The 22,584-nt window shown below is 41.3% G+C and overlaps 1 protein-coding gene across 1 annotated transcript in view; it reads left to right on the top strand.

Moving 5' to 3' along the window:
• Window positions 1-22,584, top strand: part of LOC308404397 (voltage-dependent N-type calcium channel subunit alpha-1B-like) — a 341,704-nt gene that overhangs the window by 251,646 nt on the left and 67,474 nt on the right. Inside the window, exons 36-38 of the mRNA XM_080894424.1 lie at window positions 18,253-18,403; window positions 19,747-19,874; window positions 21,045-21,141. Of these exons, the coding sequence (XP_080750550.1) occupies window positions 18,253-18,403; window positions 19,747-19,874; window positions 21,045-21,141 (376 nt within the window). The remainder of the gene's footprint in view (window positions 1-18,252; window positions 18,404-19,746; window positions 19,875-21,044; window positions 21,142-22,584) is intronic.

The raw sequence follows: 22,584 nt of genomic DNA, 5'->3' as shown, positions 1-22,584 counted from the left end.
GGTAGCTCGTTAACGGAGATTTGCCGTGTTGTGGCGTTAAGGTCATTTCAACGAGATTAACCTGAAAGCACTAGTGGGAACACAACGAATATGACTGCACATTTACGCCGACATCATCCTAGTGCAAAGACAAAAACAACAAGCATGCTACTAACTTTAGCCGAGTCATTTAGACAGCTGTTAGCACGTGATTCTCCTTATGCTGCTGAGAATATAGCCCAGAAGAAGCAGATAGTATAGCTTTTATTTTGGAAAGAGACATTTCTCTGTAATAAACTCTCTTTTCCAAAGATGAGTGATTCCTCAATCAGATACAGGGCTTGCAAAATCGCTAGCCCGACGTCCCGGAGCTAGCGATCTTTCCAGTCGGGCTACAAAAATCTCTCTGCCCTGCCCGTCGGGCTATTGTAGGAAAAATATATGTCAATGCTTTTGCATTCTTTCAGAAATGTAGCTGGGTAATTATGTCATTGGCATCGGTGAGCCACTGTTAATATGTGACATATTGAAATCGCGTTTGAATTTGCGCTTGTTTTTTTGCTTTCACTTTGCAATGACAGCAGTGATCTGTGAGTGATGATAATTTGTGCACCAATTCCTCTGACATCGTCTTATTAATCGTTAGCTTACTATGCAAACATGACAAGTGAAATCTCCCGCAGCAAGCTTAAACATGTGAGAGGTTGATCGCACAGAGAATCGCTGAGCTTATGTGAGTCCGTGTGTAAAAGTAGCAGTATATATATTTTAGTTCTGCTGAGCCAAATAAGACAGGTCGGGGTGAAGAAGTGACAGCCAAAGAAAAGCTTACCACAAAACGGAGAAGTTATGACAAATGAGACTATAAGGCAAAAAGAAAGTGCAGCTTTATGGTTTCATGGACAAAATAATTTCTGTGGCTGCAATATGACGAGCTAAATAACCAGGGCTGCACATAAGTGGTCCGCAGGTGCGCATTCGCTGTCAAAATAAAAAACACGCACAAGGGTTAGGGTTAAATTTAAAAACTGTACTTTTGAGTTAAAATATATATTTATAATTTTAATAAATGACAAATTTTTGTATCGAAAAAATATCGAACCGTGACACCAAAGTATCGAACCGAACCGAACCGTGAATTTTGTGTATCGTTGCACCCCTAATAAATATATATATATATTAGGGGTGCAACGATACAAAAAAATGTTCATGCCTTTTTAATTTGTCATTTATTAAAATTAGAAATATATATTTTAACTCAAAAGTACAGTTTTTAAATTTAACCCTAACCCTTGTGCGCGTTTTTTATTTTGACAGCGAATGCGCACCTGCGGACCACTTATGTGCACCCCTGGTTATTTAGCTCGTCATATTGCAGCCACAGAAATTCTTTTGTCCATGAAACCATAAAGCTGCACTTTCTTTTTGCCTTATAGTCTCATTTGTCATAACTTCTCCGTTTTGTGGTAAGCTTTTCTTTGGCTGTCACTTCTTCACCCTGACCTGTCTTATTTGGCTCAGCAGAACTAAAATATATATCTGTCTGTGAAGGTTCTCAGTCATCCAGGTCATCATAGTCAAATATATATCCTGCTGCTTTTACACACACACTCACATAAGCTCAGCGATTCTCTGCGCGATCAACCTCTCACATGTTTAAGCTTGCTGCGGGAGATTTCACTTGTCATGTTTGCATAGTAAGCTAACAATTAATAAGACGATGTCAGAGGAATTGGTGCACAAATTATCATCACTCACAGATCAGTGCTGTCGCTCTCTACACACAGTTCGCGCGATTGCAAAGTGAAAGCAAAAAAACAAGCGCAAATTCAAACGCGATTGCAATATGTCACATATTGACAGTGGCTCACCGATGCCAATGACATAATTACCCAGCTACATTTCTGAAAGAATGCAAAAGCATTGACATATATTTTTCCTTCCTACAAAAGCCCGACAGGCAGGGCAGAGATAGATTTTGGTAGCCCGACTGAAAAAAATCGCTAGCCCCAGGACGTCGGGCTAACGATATTGCGAGCCCTGTATCTTATTGAGGAATCACTCATCTTTGGAAAAGAGAGTTTATTACAGAGAAATGGCTCTTTCCAAAATAAAAGCTATACTATCCGCTTCTTCTGGGCTATATTCTCAGCAGCATAATGAGAATCATGTGCTAACAGCTGTCTAAATGACTCGGCTAAAGTTAGTAGCATGCTTGTTGTTTTGGTCTTTGCACTAGGATGATGTCGGCGTAAATGTGCAGTCATATTCGTTGTGTTCCCACTAGTGCTTTCAGGTTAATCTCGTTGAAATGACCTTAACGCCACAACACGGCAAATCTCCGTTAACGAGCTACCGCCCATCGCCCCATGCATGGGGCTAGACGGCCAACACGTTAACGAGCTAACTGCGCTAACACACTAGTTCCCACCCATGTAATTGAGCATTGCATGGCACATCCAACATACTGTTTTACTTTAGTCCATGACTCGCTTACCTTCAGGGTCATCCGTCAGATGAAAACCAAAATAATTCCAAACGCCAGATCTGAATGAGGGTGGGGGAGGGTGGGGGAGGTGCCCTGCGCTCTTCCTTCTGACGATGCTGTCTGTGTTGAGCGCTCAGTGGATCTGCGCTCGACAGTGCAGCCTAGGCGGAGTAGTCGAACGCAGATTCACTGAGCGCTCAACACAGACAGCATCGTCAGAAGGAAAGTTGATAAAATAAATTACAAATGTTGTATTGTTCGATACATATGCGTACCGAACCGAAAGCACTGTATCGAACGGTTCAATATAGATACGAATATCGTTGCACCCCTAATATATATATATATATATATATATATATATATATATATATATATATATATATATATTGCCTGTTTTCTGCTGAATCCTCTACATGCACTCTTAGAAAAAACAAACATTAGCAACACACAGGGTCAGTCCTGGTGGTCAGGCGTAGGTTGACAGGTTCCAGAGGTGCTGTAAAAGGTCATAAAGAGTGACACTGGTTTCAACACAGGATGTGTCTCACACTATATTCACTTCTCCCCTGTAATATTCAACGTTTTCCCAAGAACACAGTGTAATAGTATAATCAACATATAGCCTGTAAACACAGTTCCCTTCACAAATAAACCCAGTAATCCTGTAGTAGAAAAAACATTAATCAGTTGTGTGTCCTGCTTGTAACTCACATAATCAAACACATGATTAACCCTCTGCTGTAGAAAAGAAATTTAAATGTTAGCGCTGCGCAGCTGTATACACACTTTCTCACAGTAACTTCTGTGAGCAACACAAACCCATGAATAACACACCCCTGGTAGATTCACAAACACAGAAAGTGGCATTTAAAAGTTAAATCGGTACGGCAAAGCTCATGCAACCTAGGATGCTGCTGTCATCTTTCTGCTCCTGTAAAAAGAAATACACATAGATTCGTCCACCCTTTTGTCATGTCTAGGTGGAGGTTAACCTTGAGTAGTGGTCAAGTCAGTCAAGTCTTGTGAGCTTTTGTCAGCTTACCATTTCATTTCATTTGTTAACCCCTTGCAGCAGCTTGCTGGAAATGCATCTCCATTCATCCAATCAAGATGATGGATCTTCTCTTTCTAATGCCATTTGCCCATAGTGCTGCTGGACCTCTCTGCTCAGGACTCTGGTATTGTCTCTTGGACTGCTGCATGTTGATATTCATGCTTGTGCTTCTAGAACTGCACTTCGTGTCTTCAAGGAGAGATTAGCTTCCTTGGAGCTTGCTTGTTCAGGATGAGGACGGGAAGCTGCAAAACAATTCAGCCAAAAATTCTGGCTGGGTGTTTCTATTTTTTTTTTGTTTCTAATGATTTTAACCTATAATTTTCTTCCGACTGCTGGCCGTGGAGAATTGATCCAGGTCTGTTCCCCACCTGTAATCGACAGACTGAGAGACTTTCATTATTCACTGTGACTGCATATGTTTTCATCACTCCTAAAGCAAACACATCTCCGCTTATTTTGTTTTGAACTCTACTGACTTTAAACCCCAAAAAATGACATTTTTATTTGTTCTGAACTGCAAACACAAAAAATCTTCTTGATGTTGTTATTAATTATTTTCATCCACAACACTACAAACTATGTTTTCTTTTGTGTCCAACAGGGGAAGAAGGCGACCTGTAGTATCACTTCCCCCAATTTCCCACTCCCACACTTTTTATTTTCTTTGTTTTCATCATTTTCTTTCTCTTTCTTTTTTTACCTCATTGTTTTACACCCACACATTAATCTGTTAACTCACTCCTCCAAATTCTACATTCATCCTTGAGTACTTGATCACATTTAAATGTCACTGTTAATTTGATCATTTTACTTATCATTACCTTAAGACTAATCCACTGTTTAGTTTCATACATTCGCTTATCCTTTTCAGGGTCGCGTGGTGCGCTGGAGCCTATCCCAGCTGTCATAGGGCGAGAGGCGGGGTATTGGGGTGATTGTGGCTCAGGTGGTTGGGAAGCGTATCTGTAACCGGAAGGTCGCCGGTTCGATCCCCGGGCTCTCTGTCCTGGTCGTTGTGTCCTTGGGCAAGACACTTTACCCTACCACCTACTGGTGTTGGCCAGAGGGGCCGATGGCGCGAAATGGCAGCCTCGCTTCTGTCAGTCTGCCCCAGGGCAGCTGTGGCTACAACTGTAGCTTGCCTCCACCAGTGTGTGAATGCGAGAGTGAATGAATAGTGGCATTGTAAAGTGCTTTGGGTGCCTTGAAAAGTGCTATATAAATCCAATCCATTATTATTATACACTGGACAAGTCGTCAGTCTGTTGCAGGGCTAACACACAGGGACAGACGACCATTCGCACTCACATTCACTCGCACTTTCACACCTAGTGGCAATTTGGACTATCCAATTAACCTATTCCCACAAGCTGCATGTCTTTGGACGGTGCGAGGAAGCCGGAGTACCCGGAGAGAACCCACGCAAAGAACATGCAAACTTCACACAGAAAGACCCCGGCCTGATGGTGGAATTGAACTCAGGACCTTCTTGCTGTGCGGCAATAGTGCTAACCACTAGGGGTGCAACGATATTCGTATCGATATTGAACTGTTCGATACAGTGCTTTCGGTTCGGTACGCATATGTATCGAACAATACAACATTTGTAATTTATTTTATCAACTTTCCTTCTGACGATGCTGTCTGTGTTGAGCGCTCAGTGAATCTGCGTTCGACTACTCCGCCTAGGCTGCACTGTCGAGCGCAGATCCACTGAGCGCTCAACACAGACAGCATAGTCAGGAGGAAGAGCGCAGGGCAAGCTAGCGAGACAGAAGTTAAGCTCTCCTTGCAAGATGGACCTCCCCCACCCTCATTCAGATCTGGCGTTTGGAATTATTTTGGTTTTCATGTGACGTATGACCCTGAAGGTAAGCGAGTCATGGACTAAAGTAAAACAGTATGTTGGATGTGCCATGCAATGCTCAATTACATTGGTGTGAACTAGTGTGTTAGCGCAGTTAGCTCGTTAACGTGTTGGCCGTCTAGCCCCATGCACGGGGCGATCGGCGGTAGCTCGTTAACGGAGATTTGCCGTGTTGTGGCGTTAAGGTCATTTCAACGAGATTAACCTGAAAGCACTAGTGGGAACACAACGAATATGACTGCACATTTACGCCGACATCATCCTAGTGCAAAGACAAAAACAACAAGCATGCTACTAACTTTAGCCGAGTCATTTAGACAGCTGTTAGCACGTGATTCTCCTTATGCTGCTGAGAATATAGCCCAGAAGAAGCGGATAGTATAGCTTTTATTTTGGAAAGAGCCATTTCTCTGTAATAAACTCTCTTTTCCAAAGATGAGTGATTCCTCAATCAGATACAGGGCTTGCAAAATCGCTAGCCCGACGTCCCGGAGCTAGCGATCTTTCCAGTCGGGCTACAAAAATCTCTCTGCCCTGCCCGTCGGGCTATTGTAGGAAAAATATATGTCAATGCTTTTGCATTCTTTCAGAAATGTAGCTGGGTAATTATGTCATTGGCATCGGTGAGCCACTGTCAATATGTGACATATTGAAATCGCGTTTGAATTTGCGCTTGTTTTTTTGCTTTCACTTTGCAATGACAGCACTGATCTGTGAGTGATGATAATTTGTGCACCAATTCCTCTGACATCGTCTTATTAATCGTTAGCTTACTATGCAAACATGACAAGTGAAATCTCCCGCAGCAAGCTTAAACATGTGAGAGGTTGATCGCGCAGAGAATCGCTGAGCTTATGTGAGTCCGTGTGTAAAAGTAGCAGTATATATATTTTAGTTCTGCTGAGCCAAATAAGACAGGTCGGGGTGAAGAAGTGACAGCCAAAGAAAAGCTTACCACAAAACGGAGAAGTTATGACAAATGAGACTATAAGGCAAAAAGAAAGTGCAGCTTTATGGTTTCATGGACAAAAGAATTTCTGTGGCTGCAATATGACGAGCTAAATAACCAGGGGTGCACATAAGTGGTCCGCAGGTGCGCATTCGCTGTCAAAATAAAAAACGCGCACAAGGGTTAGGGTTAAATTTAAAAACTGTACTTTTGAGTTAAAATATATATTTATAATTTTAATAAATGACAAATTAAAAAGGCATGAACATTTTTTTGTATCGAAAAAATATCGAACCGTGACACCAAAGTAGAGATGGCACGATACCACTTTTTTATGTCCGATACCGATACCGATATCATAAATTTGGATATCTGCCGATACCGATATGAATCCGATATAGTGTTTTTTAATCAACAAAACTGTTTTTTAAATATCTTGCTGCATTTTGTATAAGTTCATACTCAAGTTTAAAACAACAACTACACTAAAGCTATTCTGTTATACCTGTATGCAAAAGAGAATATTTCATAGTTCAGCAATACTGATCAATCTAATAAACTTAAACCTACACCATCCTCCCTATTCTGGTATTTTAAAGAGTACTTAGCATAAATATTAAGCAACCTAACTAATAGGGTTCCAACTCCCAGCAACAACAAAAATAAATAAATAAAAAATAGGGAACCACCCCTCACGCGCCACCTCATGATGCTTAATCGACGTAATCAACCTTAATTTGATGCAGTGTGAAAAAAAAATGCACAGAAATCAATTATTTTTCAAGAAATATTAAATAGATTCAACAGCTTTCTTCAACAAAATTGCAGACTGCACAGATGGTACCTTCCCAAAGGAAAAAGTACTATAGCTTACTAGGGTATATTAGACTTAATAGTTACTATATACAGTAATTGACTTCTATTCATTTTACATCAAATTAAAACTTTGGGTGTCAGATAATTAATTATTAAAAACAAGACATTTTAAATGAGAATAAGAAAGAAAAGTATGTCTTTGTGCCCCCTTTTCCCTGTTAATGCCCTATCGGCCCCCCTGGCTAAACTTTGCTAGATCCGCCCCTGCACAGCTACCAGCGTCAGCTACGTAGAAAAAGATCCTCGAGTGGAAAGTAATATTAAATAAATTCTAACAACAGCTGATCAAGCTTAAACGTGCTGCTGTTGTTCAGCCGCTGGTTTCCTCTTTCTGGTGCAAAGTGGGCCAAAAGCAAACAAGAGACACGGACTCGCGACAGAAAAGCCGATCAGCTGATCATTGATCAGTTTCATGATTGAAGTAGCAGCAAGAAGAGGCAGTCGCTCCATATATCGCTTGTTAAGCTTAACGCAGGAATGCTTTACAAACATTCAGAGATGGACTTACACACTTGCTTTACTTCTCTCGGGGATAACTTTGTCGGAGATGAAATGCCGGGTAGCTAGCGAAGCTCCACATGCTATCCAGACCACCGACAGGTCCCGCATGCCACAGCCGCTCTATCACGTGATGCATACTGCTCCGACGTGCTAACGTTCTGAGGTGAGTTACAGCGTGTTGCAAGTTTTGTGAGGTGCTTTCGTGATATTTAATGGATCGGATTACATTTTTTATTTTTCTCCGATATCCGATCCAGTAATTTAGGTCAGTATCGGACCGATACCGATACGTAATATCGGATCGGTCCATCTCTACACCAAAGTATCGAACCGAACCGAACCGTGAATTTTGTGTATCGTTGCACCCCTACTAACCACCTTGCCACCGTGCTGCCTAGTTTTATTTATTTATTTTAGTTCACTTTCTCCTATTTGATCACTTTGATTTCTTGACTATTATTATTTCACAGAAAATCAACTAATGTACTTTTCCTCCCTTTTTGTCATCAAGGAATTCACACACACACTCACAGGCTGGTCACTCGCCCCCACCTTTCTCTCTCTCTCTCTCACACACACACACACACACACCTTTTACTCCTCCTTTGTTCCACCTGTGAACCCGCCCCTCGAGGCTGGCTCACACACACCTCATGCTTCTCGCAGTCCCATTCAAACTTTTTGCGTTCCTCTGCTGATTCAGGACAACGCCCTGATCAGCACGCAGAGCAGATGCCGTCCACTCACACTTCACAAAACTAGGACAATTAGGCTCACAATCTTCGGATCGCGCCACATTTGCCTCACAAATTATTCAAACTGCGCCACGGACTTGATAACGCGGTTTCTCTTCCCCAGAAAAAAATAAAACCAAATTCAACTCCCCTATCCGGTTGTTCAGTCTGACGTCACTAGCCGTGTCTGGGTCTAAACTCCGCTGCAGGTCCATATATCAAACGATCACTGTGGCATTACTGAGAGTTGAAAAACTGTCTAAAGTCTTTCATCTTTAATAAAATGATCAGCGTTCTGCTCTACCAGGTGTAACAATTGAGTTTAACATCCAGGCATCCATGAAAACGGAATTTATGACATTTAACGGAGTTAGAAGTTAGCAGGGAGTTAGCTCGCTAGCTTCTATCTAAATACAATATAGCATGGCCTGACTGCGGGGTTTTGGAAACAAATTAAAACGTACAGCTTTCTTATCACTTCCAGCATAAATGAAGACAGAAAACTAAACAGCAGTGACGTTTGTAGGGTTACTGAAGTTGGGCTAGCTGGTATATAATGATGTGCTACGTGACCGCTAGCGACATAGCTATGTTAGCATAATATAAACAAGCTAACTTTTTTTTCCACTCGATAAAAGTTAACGTGAGTTTTCTCGGTGGTCAGAAACAAATGTAATCGCATGGCAGGATGCTGTAAAAGGACCAAACTTCAGCCAGGAGAACAACTGAGATAATCCATCCACAATACGAGGTTAGTCATTCATATACTGCTGCATGGGCTGGGCTGTAGTTACATCCTAAGGTTTTAAAAACTGAGCTTAAATAAATGATTAGCGGTAATAAAAGCCGAGGGAGGTCAACAGGGATCACTGACTGTTTTAGGAGCTTTTTGAGATCAAATAGAAGAAAATACATAACATTAAACATGTTAACAACACAAAAGCCATATTAAACGCAGACTACTTTAGACCCGGAAGTAGGATTCGTCGTGTCATCACTGAACAACCGGATTGAATTCACAGTTTGCAACAATTCGTGACACGATCTCCTGCCACGATTTCTACACACCACAAATTATTTTTGTTACTTTAATTGACTCCCGTACTTCGGACAAGACACAGACTCTAACTGCGCTATCACACACACTACACAGTCTACACAGTCTACAGCCCATCAGTGGGCTGAGCCAAGCAGTTGTACTCTCACTAACGAAGCAACTTGCCCCCACTCTCATGCAGGTTATCAACCGCGACTAGGATCCAACACCTAGCTTTAGTTATTTAAGGCATCCCCGGTGCCTAGGTAACCACCCTAGATCTCCTGCCCTCACAGGTCCTACCCCCGTGTCCGAGAATAGGGGGAGCAACCAAGCCCGGAACACACGTGTCCCTCAGCCGGCATCGAGGCCTTAAACCCCGCTTTCTAACTAATAGTAACACACGTTTCCTGCTATAACGCACGGGGACGGGTCACAACACCGCCACTTTTTTTCTAATGACTAAGACGGATCACACACCGCCGTGGATGAAACACTGATTCTACTAATCCGTAACAAACGTCTCCTGCTTTAACGCACTGAGATTTTCTTACGACGCGCTAAACATCAACCTGAAGTTCTCAGCAAAAGTATCTTGCTTTAGTCGTGCTGGGACGGACCCTAGCCGCCTCTTTATTCTACTGAGTGAATTTACACTGCGATACGTTCAACTTAGCGAACAGATAATTTAGGCTTTAAACAATATGCATAGTTCGTAAATAAATGGGTTGTGCTTACCTTTTAATCATGTGAGCTAGCTCTCTGTTTGCCTCGTTTCACGATCTCAGCTCTGCCAATTCATCCTCTCTGGGCCTCGAGCGAATCCCCAGGTTTCACAGCACTAAAACTGTTGCGAAATCAGTTTCACCCCAGTGCTTTTTATTCCTCGGGCATCCAGAGATGGCAGCGGAACTCAGTAGTCATTTCACAAAACCCTTATTCATCTTTATTCATCTTCATTTAAGCATGCATCTTCTAGAAGGGGAGATGTACAAGGCCGGTGTCCCTCTGCAGATCTTCACTGCTTTGTCTGTGAAACACAGTTTTGTAGAAGTGACCCCATCATAAAACTCCCATGGTGTGCTGCAAACTCTGTGTCTGTGTGTATGCACGAGCATGTGAGTGCCTGTGTGTGCGTGTACTAGGGCTGCCACGATTAGTCGACTAGTCACGATTACGTCGACTATCAAAATCGCCGACGACTGATTTAATAGTCGACACGTCGTTTGAAGCTTTGTAAGATCCCAAAAGACACAGGAATAAGTAGCAGGATTTAAGAATGTAATAACGGACTGAAACAGAAGATGGCAGCACTGCATGTACAAGGATGCCAGCTGCCGTTAAACCCCGAAGAAGAAGCTGTGTCCCAGAATTCATAGCGCGGCCCAGCTCAGTTTCCAACAACAGCTAGTTAGTTTTAATATTACTCTTATTATTCTTTCTGGGTCACAAAATAAACGTTTAACATATTTTCAGACGAGAATGTAGCTGTGTAAACCTCAAATATCTGCTCAGTTTATCAAGACACCACATATTTTCAAAAGCGCTCCGACGTTTTCGGAGACATCTGTTACCCACTAGCTCGATAGCTAGCCGGGGGCTAGGCTCACTAGCGCCGTGAGAACACCGCACTCCCGGCTTCAAACCCACCGCCGTCTTTCGCTACTCAGGTTAAACATGATATATGAGTCACTTAGATAACTTAAAATGTTATTGTTTGGCTTTTTTCAATATTTTATTTGTTCCTGAGTAAATCGGTTTGGCTGAGATTAAAGTTTTTACACAGCTGAATAAACGTCAAGCAGACAGCTGATTATCAGAAGTATGAGATGCTCGAGAATTTACTCCGGTGTCCTGTTATATTTTAGATAGCAAGGAGTTTATTAAACTTCACCAAAACAATCTGCAAACTTCATTAAAATTTAACAAACTATCATCTTGTCTTTATTTTTAGTTAGCACATACCTTAAACACTTAAAGCTGTAAGCTAATGATAGTTATATAAGAGCAGATGCTGCTGGTGCAATAAGCTGTACGTTTTATGTCCAGTGGATGATGATCTGATTAGTCGACTAATCGCAAAAATAATCGGTGACTAGTCGACTATCAAAATAATCGTTTGTGGCAGCCCTACGTGTACCCGTGAGTGAGTGTGCGAGTGTAACAGTTTAAGCACTGTGTGTGTGTTTCTGCGTACGTGACTTCCTGCTGGACATAAAAGTAATCTCCTAAGCTACAAGCTTCATTCTGTATCAAGCTTCATTCCGTAGTCGGTATTCGTAGCCAGCCTCGTTAATGATCTCCCTGAGGGGATTCAGGCCTATGCATAACAGCAGTGGGGTAGATACGGGACTTGATGGCGACTTGTGCTATCAGCTTGAAGTTGGCCTCTATTGTTTTTTGCCACACCCCCATGAGTCCCTGATGAAGGCTCTTCAGGTCCTGTTGATCTTGTACAGTTCTAGGCATTCCAGGATCCAGGTGTGGGATATTGAATCATAGGCCTTCTTGTAGTCAATCCAGGTGCACAGGTTGGTCAGTCTAGTCTTGCAGTCTATGATGTCTGACAGGAGCTTCCATGTGGTACTGTTATTCAAGATTCAAGATTTTTATTTGCCATTTGCACACAGGACCAACAGTCCATACACATTGGAATTCTTGTGCATAGCTCTCCAGGTCAAATTATTCTTTACAAAGTAAAAACAAAGCAACTAAAAAAGAGAATAGAAATAAAGAAAAGAATGGAGCAATCATTGTATTTACTATATACAAAACACACTGTACAGAGAGGGTGGTAATACACTTCTTAGCACTGAACATATAATATTGCACATTTTCACAAATCTGTTTCACAGATCTGTTTCAGTGAGTATATTGCACATTAATCAGTGATTTATCCCATTGTATATTGAAATGAGGTGAGGTAGTGCTGTGTTATTTTAAGTGTTCAGTGTTTTTTTATGTTATGCCATCAGTCTGACTGTTGTATGTTGAGTGTTATGTTGAATATTCAGTGTTTGTGTTTTGCCATCAGTCTGACAGTTGCGGGGAAAAAGCTGTTGAAAAACCTTGTTCTGTGTGTGATGATGCTCTCAGCTCTGTTGTGTCTAAGGATGTATATACACTTTTTGTGTCTGAGCAGAGGGTGAACTAGATGGTGTGGGTCCCTGGTAATTCTCTCTGCTCTTTTTCAGCAGCGTTGTGTGTACAGAGAGTCCATGGAAGGAAGTTTTGTTCCTATGATCCTCTCCGCAGACTTTATGACTCTTTACTGTTATAGGACTTTTCCCTTCTGGGGGTCCTTGGGGATCAGGACTGTCTGGCCTTCATTTAGCCATTCTGGATGTCTCTCATCAACTAGCAGCTGGTTCATTTGTACTGCCAGATGCTCGTGAAGTGCAGTCAGCTTCTTCAGCCAGTAGGCATGAACCATCCCAGGGCCTGGTGCTGTCCAACTCTTCATACTGGAGATCCTTTCTTGGATATCTGCCACTGTGCTGGTTACTGAACCCTGTTCAGGGAGGTCTCTGTGGTCTGCTCTTTGATCCACTATCCGCTGAGTATTGCTGTTATGGATGGCGTCCTTCTCCCATATGTCCTTCCAGTATTGCTCGGTTTCCAGCCTTGGTGGTGCTGTTCTTATATTATTCCCTTGCCACTGAGAGTACACCCTGGCTGGTTCTGTGGAGAAAAGCTGGTTTATTCTCCTGCCTTCAATCTATTTGGTGTACATCTTCAAGCGGCTGGCCAAGGCTGTGAGTCGTTTCTTGGCAGTTTCCAAGGCCTCAGGTATGGACAGCTTGCTGTACTTCTTAGGCACCTTCTTCATTGCACATTTCTGCACCTCTGATAGTTGGCTAACCTCCCTCCATGCTATCTTGATCTTGGTCTCTAGTCTCCTTCTCCATGGTCTGCACTGCTTCTTGTAGCTGTTCAGCTTGTAGCCAAGCATCTAACTGATCACCGTTGCCGTGGTGTAGATCAGTTGGTTAGCCTTGGTAGTTGAGGTAGGTAAGCACTTGAGGTAGGTAAGGTTGAGGAAGGCTGTATTCACAACATCTAGTAGATCTAGGTTACTTCACGTAGGGTACCTCACGTAGTCTTGGTAACCGGCTACGGAGGATCCAGGTTTCAAACTTCACCATGATTCTAGTCGTGTCCAAATTCATGGGCTGCATCCTCCTGAGGACCCCGCCTTTGCGGTCTACGTGGGCCAGGTCCTCAGTAGGTTGGGTAGACCGGAAGTAAACGACTGTGAAATTGGACGGTCTTGCCTTCTGATGCTGTCTCGATGGAGTTTAATAAACTCGGCCGTCTGCTCCTTGCTATCTAAAATATAACAGGGCACTGGCGTAAATTCTCGACCGTCTCACACTTCTGTTTAATCAGTTTTCTGTTTGATGTTTTTTCAGCTGTGTGAAAACCACCCAGGGCATTTATAAAGTTTTATTTTATCTAATCTAATCTAATAACTTTAATCTCAGCTAAACCGATTTACTCACGAACAAATAAAACACTGAAAAAAGCCAAAAAATAACATTTTTAGGTTATCTAAGTGACTTATATATTACATTTAACCTGAGTAGCGAAAGTCCGCGGTGATCTGAAAATGATGTGCCGGGAGTTGTGCCGCTCTCAGTGGCTCCAGTGACCCTCGAGCTACCGGCTACTTATCGAGCTGGTGGGTAACAGATGTCTCCGAAAACGTCAGAGCACTTTTGCAAATATGCGATGTCTTGATAAACCAAGCAGATATTTGAAGTTTACACAGCTACATTCTCGCCTGAAAATATGCTAAAACTGTATTTTGTGACCCAGAAAGAGTAATAAGAGTAATATTAAAAACTTAGTAGCGGCCGCCATTGTTGAAAACTGGAATTGGCTGGGCCACGCTAAGAATTCTGGGATATGGTGGGCCACGAAGGACATACCCGACCCATTCTTCAAATTCGGGGAAAAGGAGGACGCATTTGTCGGCATTTGTCGGAGGAGTCTATGAATTTGGACAGTCTTTGTCGTAGGGCTGCTCGATTATGGCAAAAATGATAATCACGATTATTTTCACTGAAATTGAGATCTCGATTATTTGACGATATTTATTTAACCCTTTAAGACATACTATAAAACCAAGTCCGCCAGAGCTTATATTATTTTTTTACATGTTGTAGTGCCATTTGTGGGAGCATTTCAAGTTGCTATACAACTGTTATAGCCCATATTTTAATAATATGTATGCATTAAGTCCATAGTAACTACATTAATTGCAAAAAAGTGCAATAAACTAAAAAAAAAATTGAAAATCGTTTTTGTTTTTTTTACATATATTTCTACTTGAAGAAATTTAAGAGGTTTATCCCTCAAAACTTTAAATACAAAAAAGTTGCAAAAAATAGTTTACAACAATAGGAAATTTATTTTGAGTGTCTTCATAGTTTTATTTTTGAGATATACCAATTTTTATATACTGCAGGAAAAACGAAAAAACAATCCTATGATGCAAATTTGCAAAGAAAACAGCATGTGCATCAAAATAAACTATTTCCAGCAATGCAATTCGAGTTCTAAGCATCCCAGAAACTATTCAGAAAAGTCAAACATGACTTATAAAAACACCAGTATAGGCTTTTAAGGCCTACAAGTAAAAAACTACATTTTCCGCGAAAATGACGTCACTTCCGGTTTCGGGCAGGAAATGGCGGGCATGCGATAGTTCGCGCTGACGCCTTTTTCACTGTGGGAAGTGTTACGAACAGCTGATCGGATAGGCAAAGCGTGTTTCTGGAATATTATGTTTTTGTTCCTGCAAGCGCTTTTCATGCAATTTTTGCAAAGCTTTATGTGGAAGGAAACCGTGACCTAGGACAAGCTGATGGCATAAGATGTAAGTACAACTCCTCTGGTTTCATATGCAAAAAAAATATTGCGGTAGCTTACACGGTTCAGGTTCTACAGGGATTTAAAAATAGTTACACAAAACGGCGCGTGCTGCTCTGACCGGCTTTAAAGGGTTAACAATAACAATGTATTGAATAATGACTTTAAAAAAATCATATAAAATAGTATGCAACACCACTGAAGTTTTTTTTTTTTACCTCTCTTTTCAACCAATGGCAGTCACTCTCCTCTCCAAATAACTTCTGCTTAGCTTTCCGAGCTTCCCTCAGGTCCTCTTAATCAGCGGTCTCCAACCTTTTTTGCCCCACGGACCGGTTTATGCCCGACAATATTTTCACGGACCGGCCTTTAAGGTGTCGCGGATAAATGCAACAAAATAAAACTAGTACCGGTACCGAAAAACAGACGATTTATTCATAACACAATGAAAAGACCTAGGAAAACCGAGTTAACAATCAAAACGATAACAAAATAATGCTGAAAACCGATAAAAACCCTGAAAACCATATGTCTGTGAAGGTTCTCAGTCATCCAGGTCATCGTAGTCAAAGGAGCTTGCAAAGAAAAGCGTCTGGACTTCTTTAAGTTGCTTGAAGACGTTTCACCTCTCATCCGAGAAGCTTCTTCAGTTCTAAGGTCAAATGGTGGAGAGTCCCAGATATAAACCTAGTGGGAGTGACCCCCCACAGAGGGACAAAAGGACCCCCTGATGATCCTCTAATCGCCTAAGCCAAGGTGTGAAATTGGGTGTGGGACCCAATCAGCCAGAGTTTCGGGTGTGTTCATTGTGAAACCTGGCCCCACCTTATCATGCGAATTCCTGAGGTCAGATGGCCCAGGATGTGAGTGGGCGTTAAGGCGTCTGGGAAGGGATCTCAAAACTGGATTATAGATGGCAGAGAGTTGGTGTCGTAAACCCCCGCCTCTGTTCAAAGATGGTCGCTCACAGTGGACATAGATGGCTTCTTTCACTCCTCTTTCAAACCATCTGTCCTCTCTGTCCAAAATGTGAACATTGGCATCCTCGAAAGAGTGTCCTTTATCCTTAAGATGCAGATGGACTGCTGAGTCTTGTCCTGTGGAGGTGGCTCTTCTGTGTTGTGCCATGCGCTTGTGAAGTGGCTGTTTGGTCTCTCCAATGTAGAGGTCTGAGCATTCCTCGCTGCACTGTACAGCATACACCACATTGTCAATGGAGAGACCAAACAGCCACTTCACACCTTGGCTCAGGCGATTAGAGGATCATCAGGGGGTCCTTTTGTCCCTCTGTGGGGGGTCACTCCCACTAGGTTTATATCTGGGACTCTCCACCATTTGACCTTAGAACTGAAGAAGCTTCTCGGATGAGAGGTGAAACGTCTTCAAGCAACTTAAAGAAGTCCAGACGCTTTTCTTTGCAAGCTCCTTTGACCCTGAAAACCATACATTTCACACCTGAGCCTCAACTCTCGCGGCCCAGTACCAAACGACTCACGGACCGGTACCGGTCCAAGGCCCGGGGTTTGGGGACCCCTGCTCTTAATTGTTGTGACGCGTGTTCGAAATGCAGAGAGGTGCGCTGGATTTGCCACACGGAGCAGTGCGAGAGTAAAGCATGAGGGAGGGGCTAATAATCGGCTCAGTCATTTTTAATGATCGTTGAAAGCCCAGATCGTAATCGTGATTAAAATTCAATTAATTGAGCAGCCCTACTTTGTCGCGTCGCTGTGACGTAATCGGTCTACAAATGCGTCCTCAGGAGGATGCAGCCCATGAATTTGGACACGACCTCTATCTCTCAGGTCAGTTCCTCTCGTACACCATGGGCCTCTTAGCTGCATTTTTGATCAGCGCTCTCCTTGTTCGTCCTGTGAGTTTAGGTGGACGGCCTTATCTTGGTAGGTTTACAGTTGTGCCATGCCATACTCCTTCCGCTTCCGAATGATCGGTTGAACAGTGCTCCGTGAGATGTTCAAGGCTTGGGAAATGATTTTGTAGCCAAAGCCTGCTTTAAATTTCTCAATAACTTTATACCTGACCTGTCTGGTGTGTTCTTTGGACTTCATGGTGTTGTTGCTCCCAATTTTCTCTTAGACAACTTCTGAGGCCGTCACAGAGCAGCTATATTTGTACTGACATTAGATTACACATAGGTAGACTCTATTTAGTCATTAGCACTCATCAGGCAATGTCTATGGGCAACTGACTACACTCAGACCAAAGGGGGCTGAATAATTACGCACACCCCACTTTGCAGTTATTTATTTGTAAAAAATGTTTGGAATCATGTATGATTTTCGTTCCACTTCTCACGTGTACACCACTTTGTATTGGTCTTTCACGTGGAATTCCAATAAAATTGATTCATGTTTGTGGCTGTAATGTGACAAAATGTGGGAAAGTTCAAGGGGGCCGAATACTTTTGCAAGCCACTGTGTGTGTGTGTGTGTGTGTGTGTGTGTGTGTGTGTGTGTGTGTGTGTGTATATATATATATATATATATATATATATATATATATATATATATATATATATATATATATATATATATATATATATATATATATATATATATATATATATATATATATCTCGATATATCGCGCTTTAATAAGAAACACACTGTTCTTTTTTCTGCAAGACATATTAGCATCAGACTGATCTTCCTTCACCGAAAATAGTCAAAAATCAACCATGTTATTTTAAGTCAAGTCAAGTTAAAATTTGTTTTTCAATAGCACATGTAAAAGATTAGTATACATCAAAGTGCTTCACAATAATTTTAAGTTTGTTGAAGCTGAATTGGGGTGATGCACAGTGTTGTCAATGACTTTATTCTAACCATTTCTGTTTCTCTCTTTCCTCTTCTCTCTCTATAATGGATCAGGAGTGCAACTGGAGAGGCTTGGCATGAGATCATGTTATCATGCTTGAGTCACCGTACATGTGATGAGCGATCAGGGACCCACGGAAAAGAGTGTGGCAGCGATTTTGCCTATTTCTACTTTGTCTCTTTCATTTTTCTCTGCTCTTTCCTGGTCAGTACTGAAGCCTAAATGTCGCCATTGCAGCTGACACATTTGATTGTTTAACTATTGGCCAAAGAGTTTAACTGACTCTTACTTCTGCTTTTTTATAATATTTACGTCTAAATTGCTGATCACAACACAGAGTAAATATAAAACTTACTGTAAAACCTCGCAGCTGCCCATCTTTAAGCCACCTAGTCAGAAATACACATGTGCTAGTTAGTCATCACACATATATTTGGGACAGAGTAATGATCATTACTGGTCATTTCCTCAAATTTTTAATGAATGAATAAATCAACACTTGTTAATGAGTTTTTGTTAGTACAGGATTTTTGCTCCCTGAGAAGATACACATCCAGTATTCCAGCTGTTTAATTTTTTACATACATGCCAGATCCAGTATGTGTAATCAATACATGATACTTAAAAATGTGTTTTCAAGCCACTTAAAAATACAAAATACAGCATATCTTTTTTAAAGTAGCAACAGTTATATTGCTAAAATATAATATTGACCCTCCTAGGACCTGGCGTCCTCATATGTGGACATCACATTTAGGGTTATTTAGACCAACATATACTCAATTTTTCTCTACAAGGGCCTGATATCTACTTACGAGAACATTATACTGCTACTGTTATACTGAAATTTTAAACGAATATCCTCATATGTGGCTCTCATTTTTCTTAGAAAAAAAACTGGTAAAAAAAAAAAGAAATCTGGTAATTCTTTGTTTTTACATTAATTGGGTCCTAATCAACCCAAATATCAAAGAGAAATTAAAAATACATGCTGTGGAAGAGTTCAGGTCTTAGGAGGTTAAGATGTATGTCCTCTGTGTTTTTGGCATTATAAACTTCATTATAAACTGCTGTTCCATTTGTAATAAAACATTAAGACAGCATAAAAACAATGAAAGTGAAAAGTCATAATCAAAATATAAGAAAAGGTTCTTAAAAAATGGAAACAAGAATAAATCAGAATCCACAGAATGCATAGAGGTGGCATTAAAGTTATTGAATTAAAAACAGTCGAAACAACGGTATTAAGCTTTTTTTGAAGCAGTTTTTAAATGTAGATAGATATATTCTAAAGGGAACTGTGGGCATGTTTGCACATGTTTGCAATTACAATTAAGTGTTTTTGTTTGCTTAACATCGATAATACTGTGAAGAACTATTTCAACATGTTTACATCAGTATCTTGTCTAGTTAGATAACATTTCATCTGTGAAATCCTAGAATTTAGTGTTAGCTTTTATTAGAATATCATAAAACATAAAAATACATGTCTGTTATTTTTAATATTTCAAAACAACAGGTCTAACTACCTTATGTCTGTCTTCTAGATGCTGAACCTGTTTGTGGCAGTCATAATGGATAACTTTGAGTATCTGACCAGAGACTCGTCCATCCTGGGGCCTCATCACCTCGATGAGTTTATCCGGGTTTGGGCTGAGTACGACCCAGCTGCGTGGTATGTTCAAGCCTTCATCTGGCCCCAGAGAACAGAATGCACAGTAAAGTGAAGGAAAAACCTCTCTAGCCTTACTCCTCTCTCCCCTGTTTGTGACTACGGTGACTGAACAAGGCCTCATTCCTGTACCTTGTTGTTTGCAGTCAGCCCTCTGATAATTATTGGGATTTTGTTTTTTTGTTTATTGTTTTGTTTTGTTTTGTTTTATTTTGGAAGCTGTCCTGAACGGTTGTTTATTTATGTGCTTGTTCTTTTCCGCAGCGGACGGATTTCCTATAAGGATATGTACAATTTGTTACGCATTATCTCACCCCCCCTTGGCTTAGGGAAGAACTGCCCTAATAGGGTAGCATACAAGGTTTGCAAATACCAGACATTTCCGTCACTAGGGTGCTTTGTGTACCTCTATGCCAAGAGAATTTTAACTGAATGGCTGTGCACCAATGAAATCGCCTTTACACTAGCACTTGCCCCTTCAAACTGTCTGGCTTTGATGATCCTGGAGTGGAAACAAAGTTTTCAAAGCCGCGGCACTGTCCCAACATGCTGCCTGCCATAAGACTTTCTTCTGTCTGTAATGTTTTAACTGCAGACTGCAATTTACTCTACAAACTGAGCCTTCAAAAGTCTTAAATTCAATTCAGTTATGGCAAATCAAAATCAGCAAGAACAATGTGATCTTTTTTGTACATGTCTGCCTCGTGAAAGTTAGGCTATGAGCAACCACAGCAGATTTCAGGCTGGCATTGAAACCTTTGTCTCCGTACACCCTGGTTGTAGTACCAGTGAGATGTCTGCAAGCATGCTGTGGCAGACATCCCCATTATACTGCTCTCATCTCTCTTCCCTTTCATCAGCATCCTGTGTGGGTCTGAACATTGTCCCATTTTTCTCCCCTCCTCCCCTGACTCACTCTTTACCATTCCATGTTTCCTCTCAGGAATCCTGAGCTCCATGGCGATGCATCCATCCCTGCGCCCTGACACAGTGGCCGAGGATGGCATATACCTTCCATCTCACTCAAGGAAATCTATTAACAACAGATTTCTGTTTTTCCTTTCCATTATTCTGCTGTTTTGTTGATTTCTTTTTATTTATTTTCCCCTTCTCTAACTTCCCATCCATCTCTGTTTGCATTCTATTTATGTTTTGATTTCCTACCCTGTGAAGTGGCCGTATCAAGTACCTCGATATGTATCAGATGCTGCTCCACATGTCCCCACCCTTAGGTTTGGGAAAGAAATGTCCGCCAAGAGTCGCCTACAAGGTAGACCCTCCTCTTCCGCCACTTTCTTCCCCCTTCTCAACAATCTTTTTTCCATTGGCGTGAACTCAAGCCAATGTCTTTGCTCTGCACTATTCCCACATTTCTTTGTTTTGCTAGTGCTCTGATATTTTGAGTGTAAGTCACTCATCTTTTCTGTCTTACGGTTTTGCTAATAGTATCTGCTGCTTTGGGTTAATACCCATCCCTAATTATAAGAACATAGCCCTTAATAAAGAATGCTTGATTAAGATATATAATGTATATGGAGGGAAATTGCTCCGTTGCATCACTATTTCCTTTCAGTGGTATACCCTAGTTTGGTTTTTATTTTGTGGAGCAGTGAGTTTTGCGTGCATGCGTGCGTGCGTGTGCGTATGTGTGTGCAATTATGTATGTCCAGGTGTGTGTGTGTGTGTGTGGGTATGTCTAGCTTCTGCTGCTTTTCTGTGGAAGAAATGTTTTGTATATGTGCTTTTGACTCTGTGGTTCTGTCTGTACTGCTACTACTTTTTTTTCTCTCATTTTTCTGTCATATCATCTCAGTCTGTTCACTGTGTGGAAATATCTGTTGTGTGCATGTGTCTGTGTGTGTTTGTTTCTTTCTTTTTGTGCTAAACCTTGATTTAACCTCTACACTATTTCTAGCTGATCACATTATCTTTATCCGGATAGCCAATCTAAATAATGAAATTTGCATGTTAACACAGGGGCAAATGCAAACAGTGTAGTCATATACAGTGACTAAGTTACATTTGAGGAAATCTTTACACTGTGGTCAACTTGTTTATAAGGTTTAAAGACATTGAACAGGAATTTCCAGCAGGATTTCTGTATTGATTACTCAATTACTCAAACATTTTCATCTTCACCAATGTGTAACACTGATGTGCGTGTTTCGAATACTCCCAGATCAAAAAAGGATTTGGCACCAAAGAGCTCAATGATTTGGACCAGTAGGTTCGGCTACGTACAGGAGAGGCGAACTGAATGAGACTCAGACAACCGCGAGTTTTGAAAAATAACCGGAATTGTATTTTTCTTCTCAATTAGAAACAACAGGACATTATGACAAACATACAAAACATTTACAAATGAAATTATCCCCTTTCGGTACCAGTACTCTCTTAATAATACCTTTTGGCAAAATCACAGTAATCACTCGATGAGAAAGAAATCTTACCTGGGTGCACCCTTTCTAGAAGTACAGTTCACATCCAACAATGAACCACAATTTCAATCATCAGCATGTAAATGTTAACACTTATTTGCATTTTCACAGACTTCGTTTACAAATAGCAACAGTTAATCAGCTGGAGGGTTATTTCCGACAGCTCACACTCACTTTTGTTCACATTCATGGAATGTACAGAGTCCGTAAAACGAGTCCTTAAAACCACCCGCCCGTGAGTCCAGGGGGATGTGTGTGAAGAAGGGGGACTACGA

The sequence above is a fragment of the Rhamphochromis sp. 'chilingali' genome (assembly GCF_963969265.1).
Source record: "Rhamphochromis sp. 'chilingali' genome assembly, chromosome: 10".
In the NCBI taxonomy this organism is placed as follows: Eukaryota; Metazoa; Chordata; class Actinopteri; order Cichliformes; family Cichlidae; genus Rhamphochromis; species Rhamphochromis sp. 'chilingali'.
Note: the sequence above shows the minus strand (reverse complement) of the source record. Positions and strands in the feature narration are given on the sequence as shown.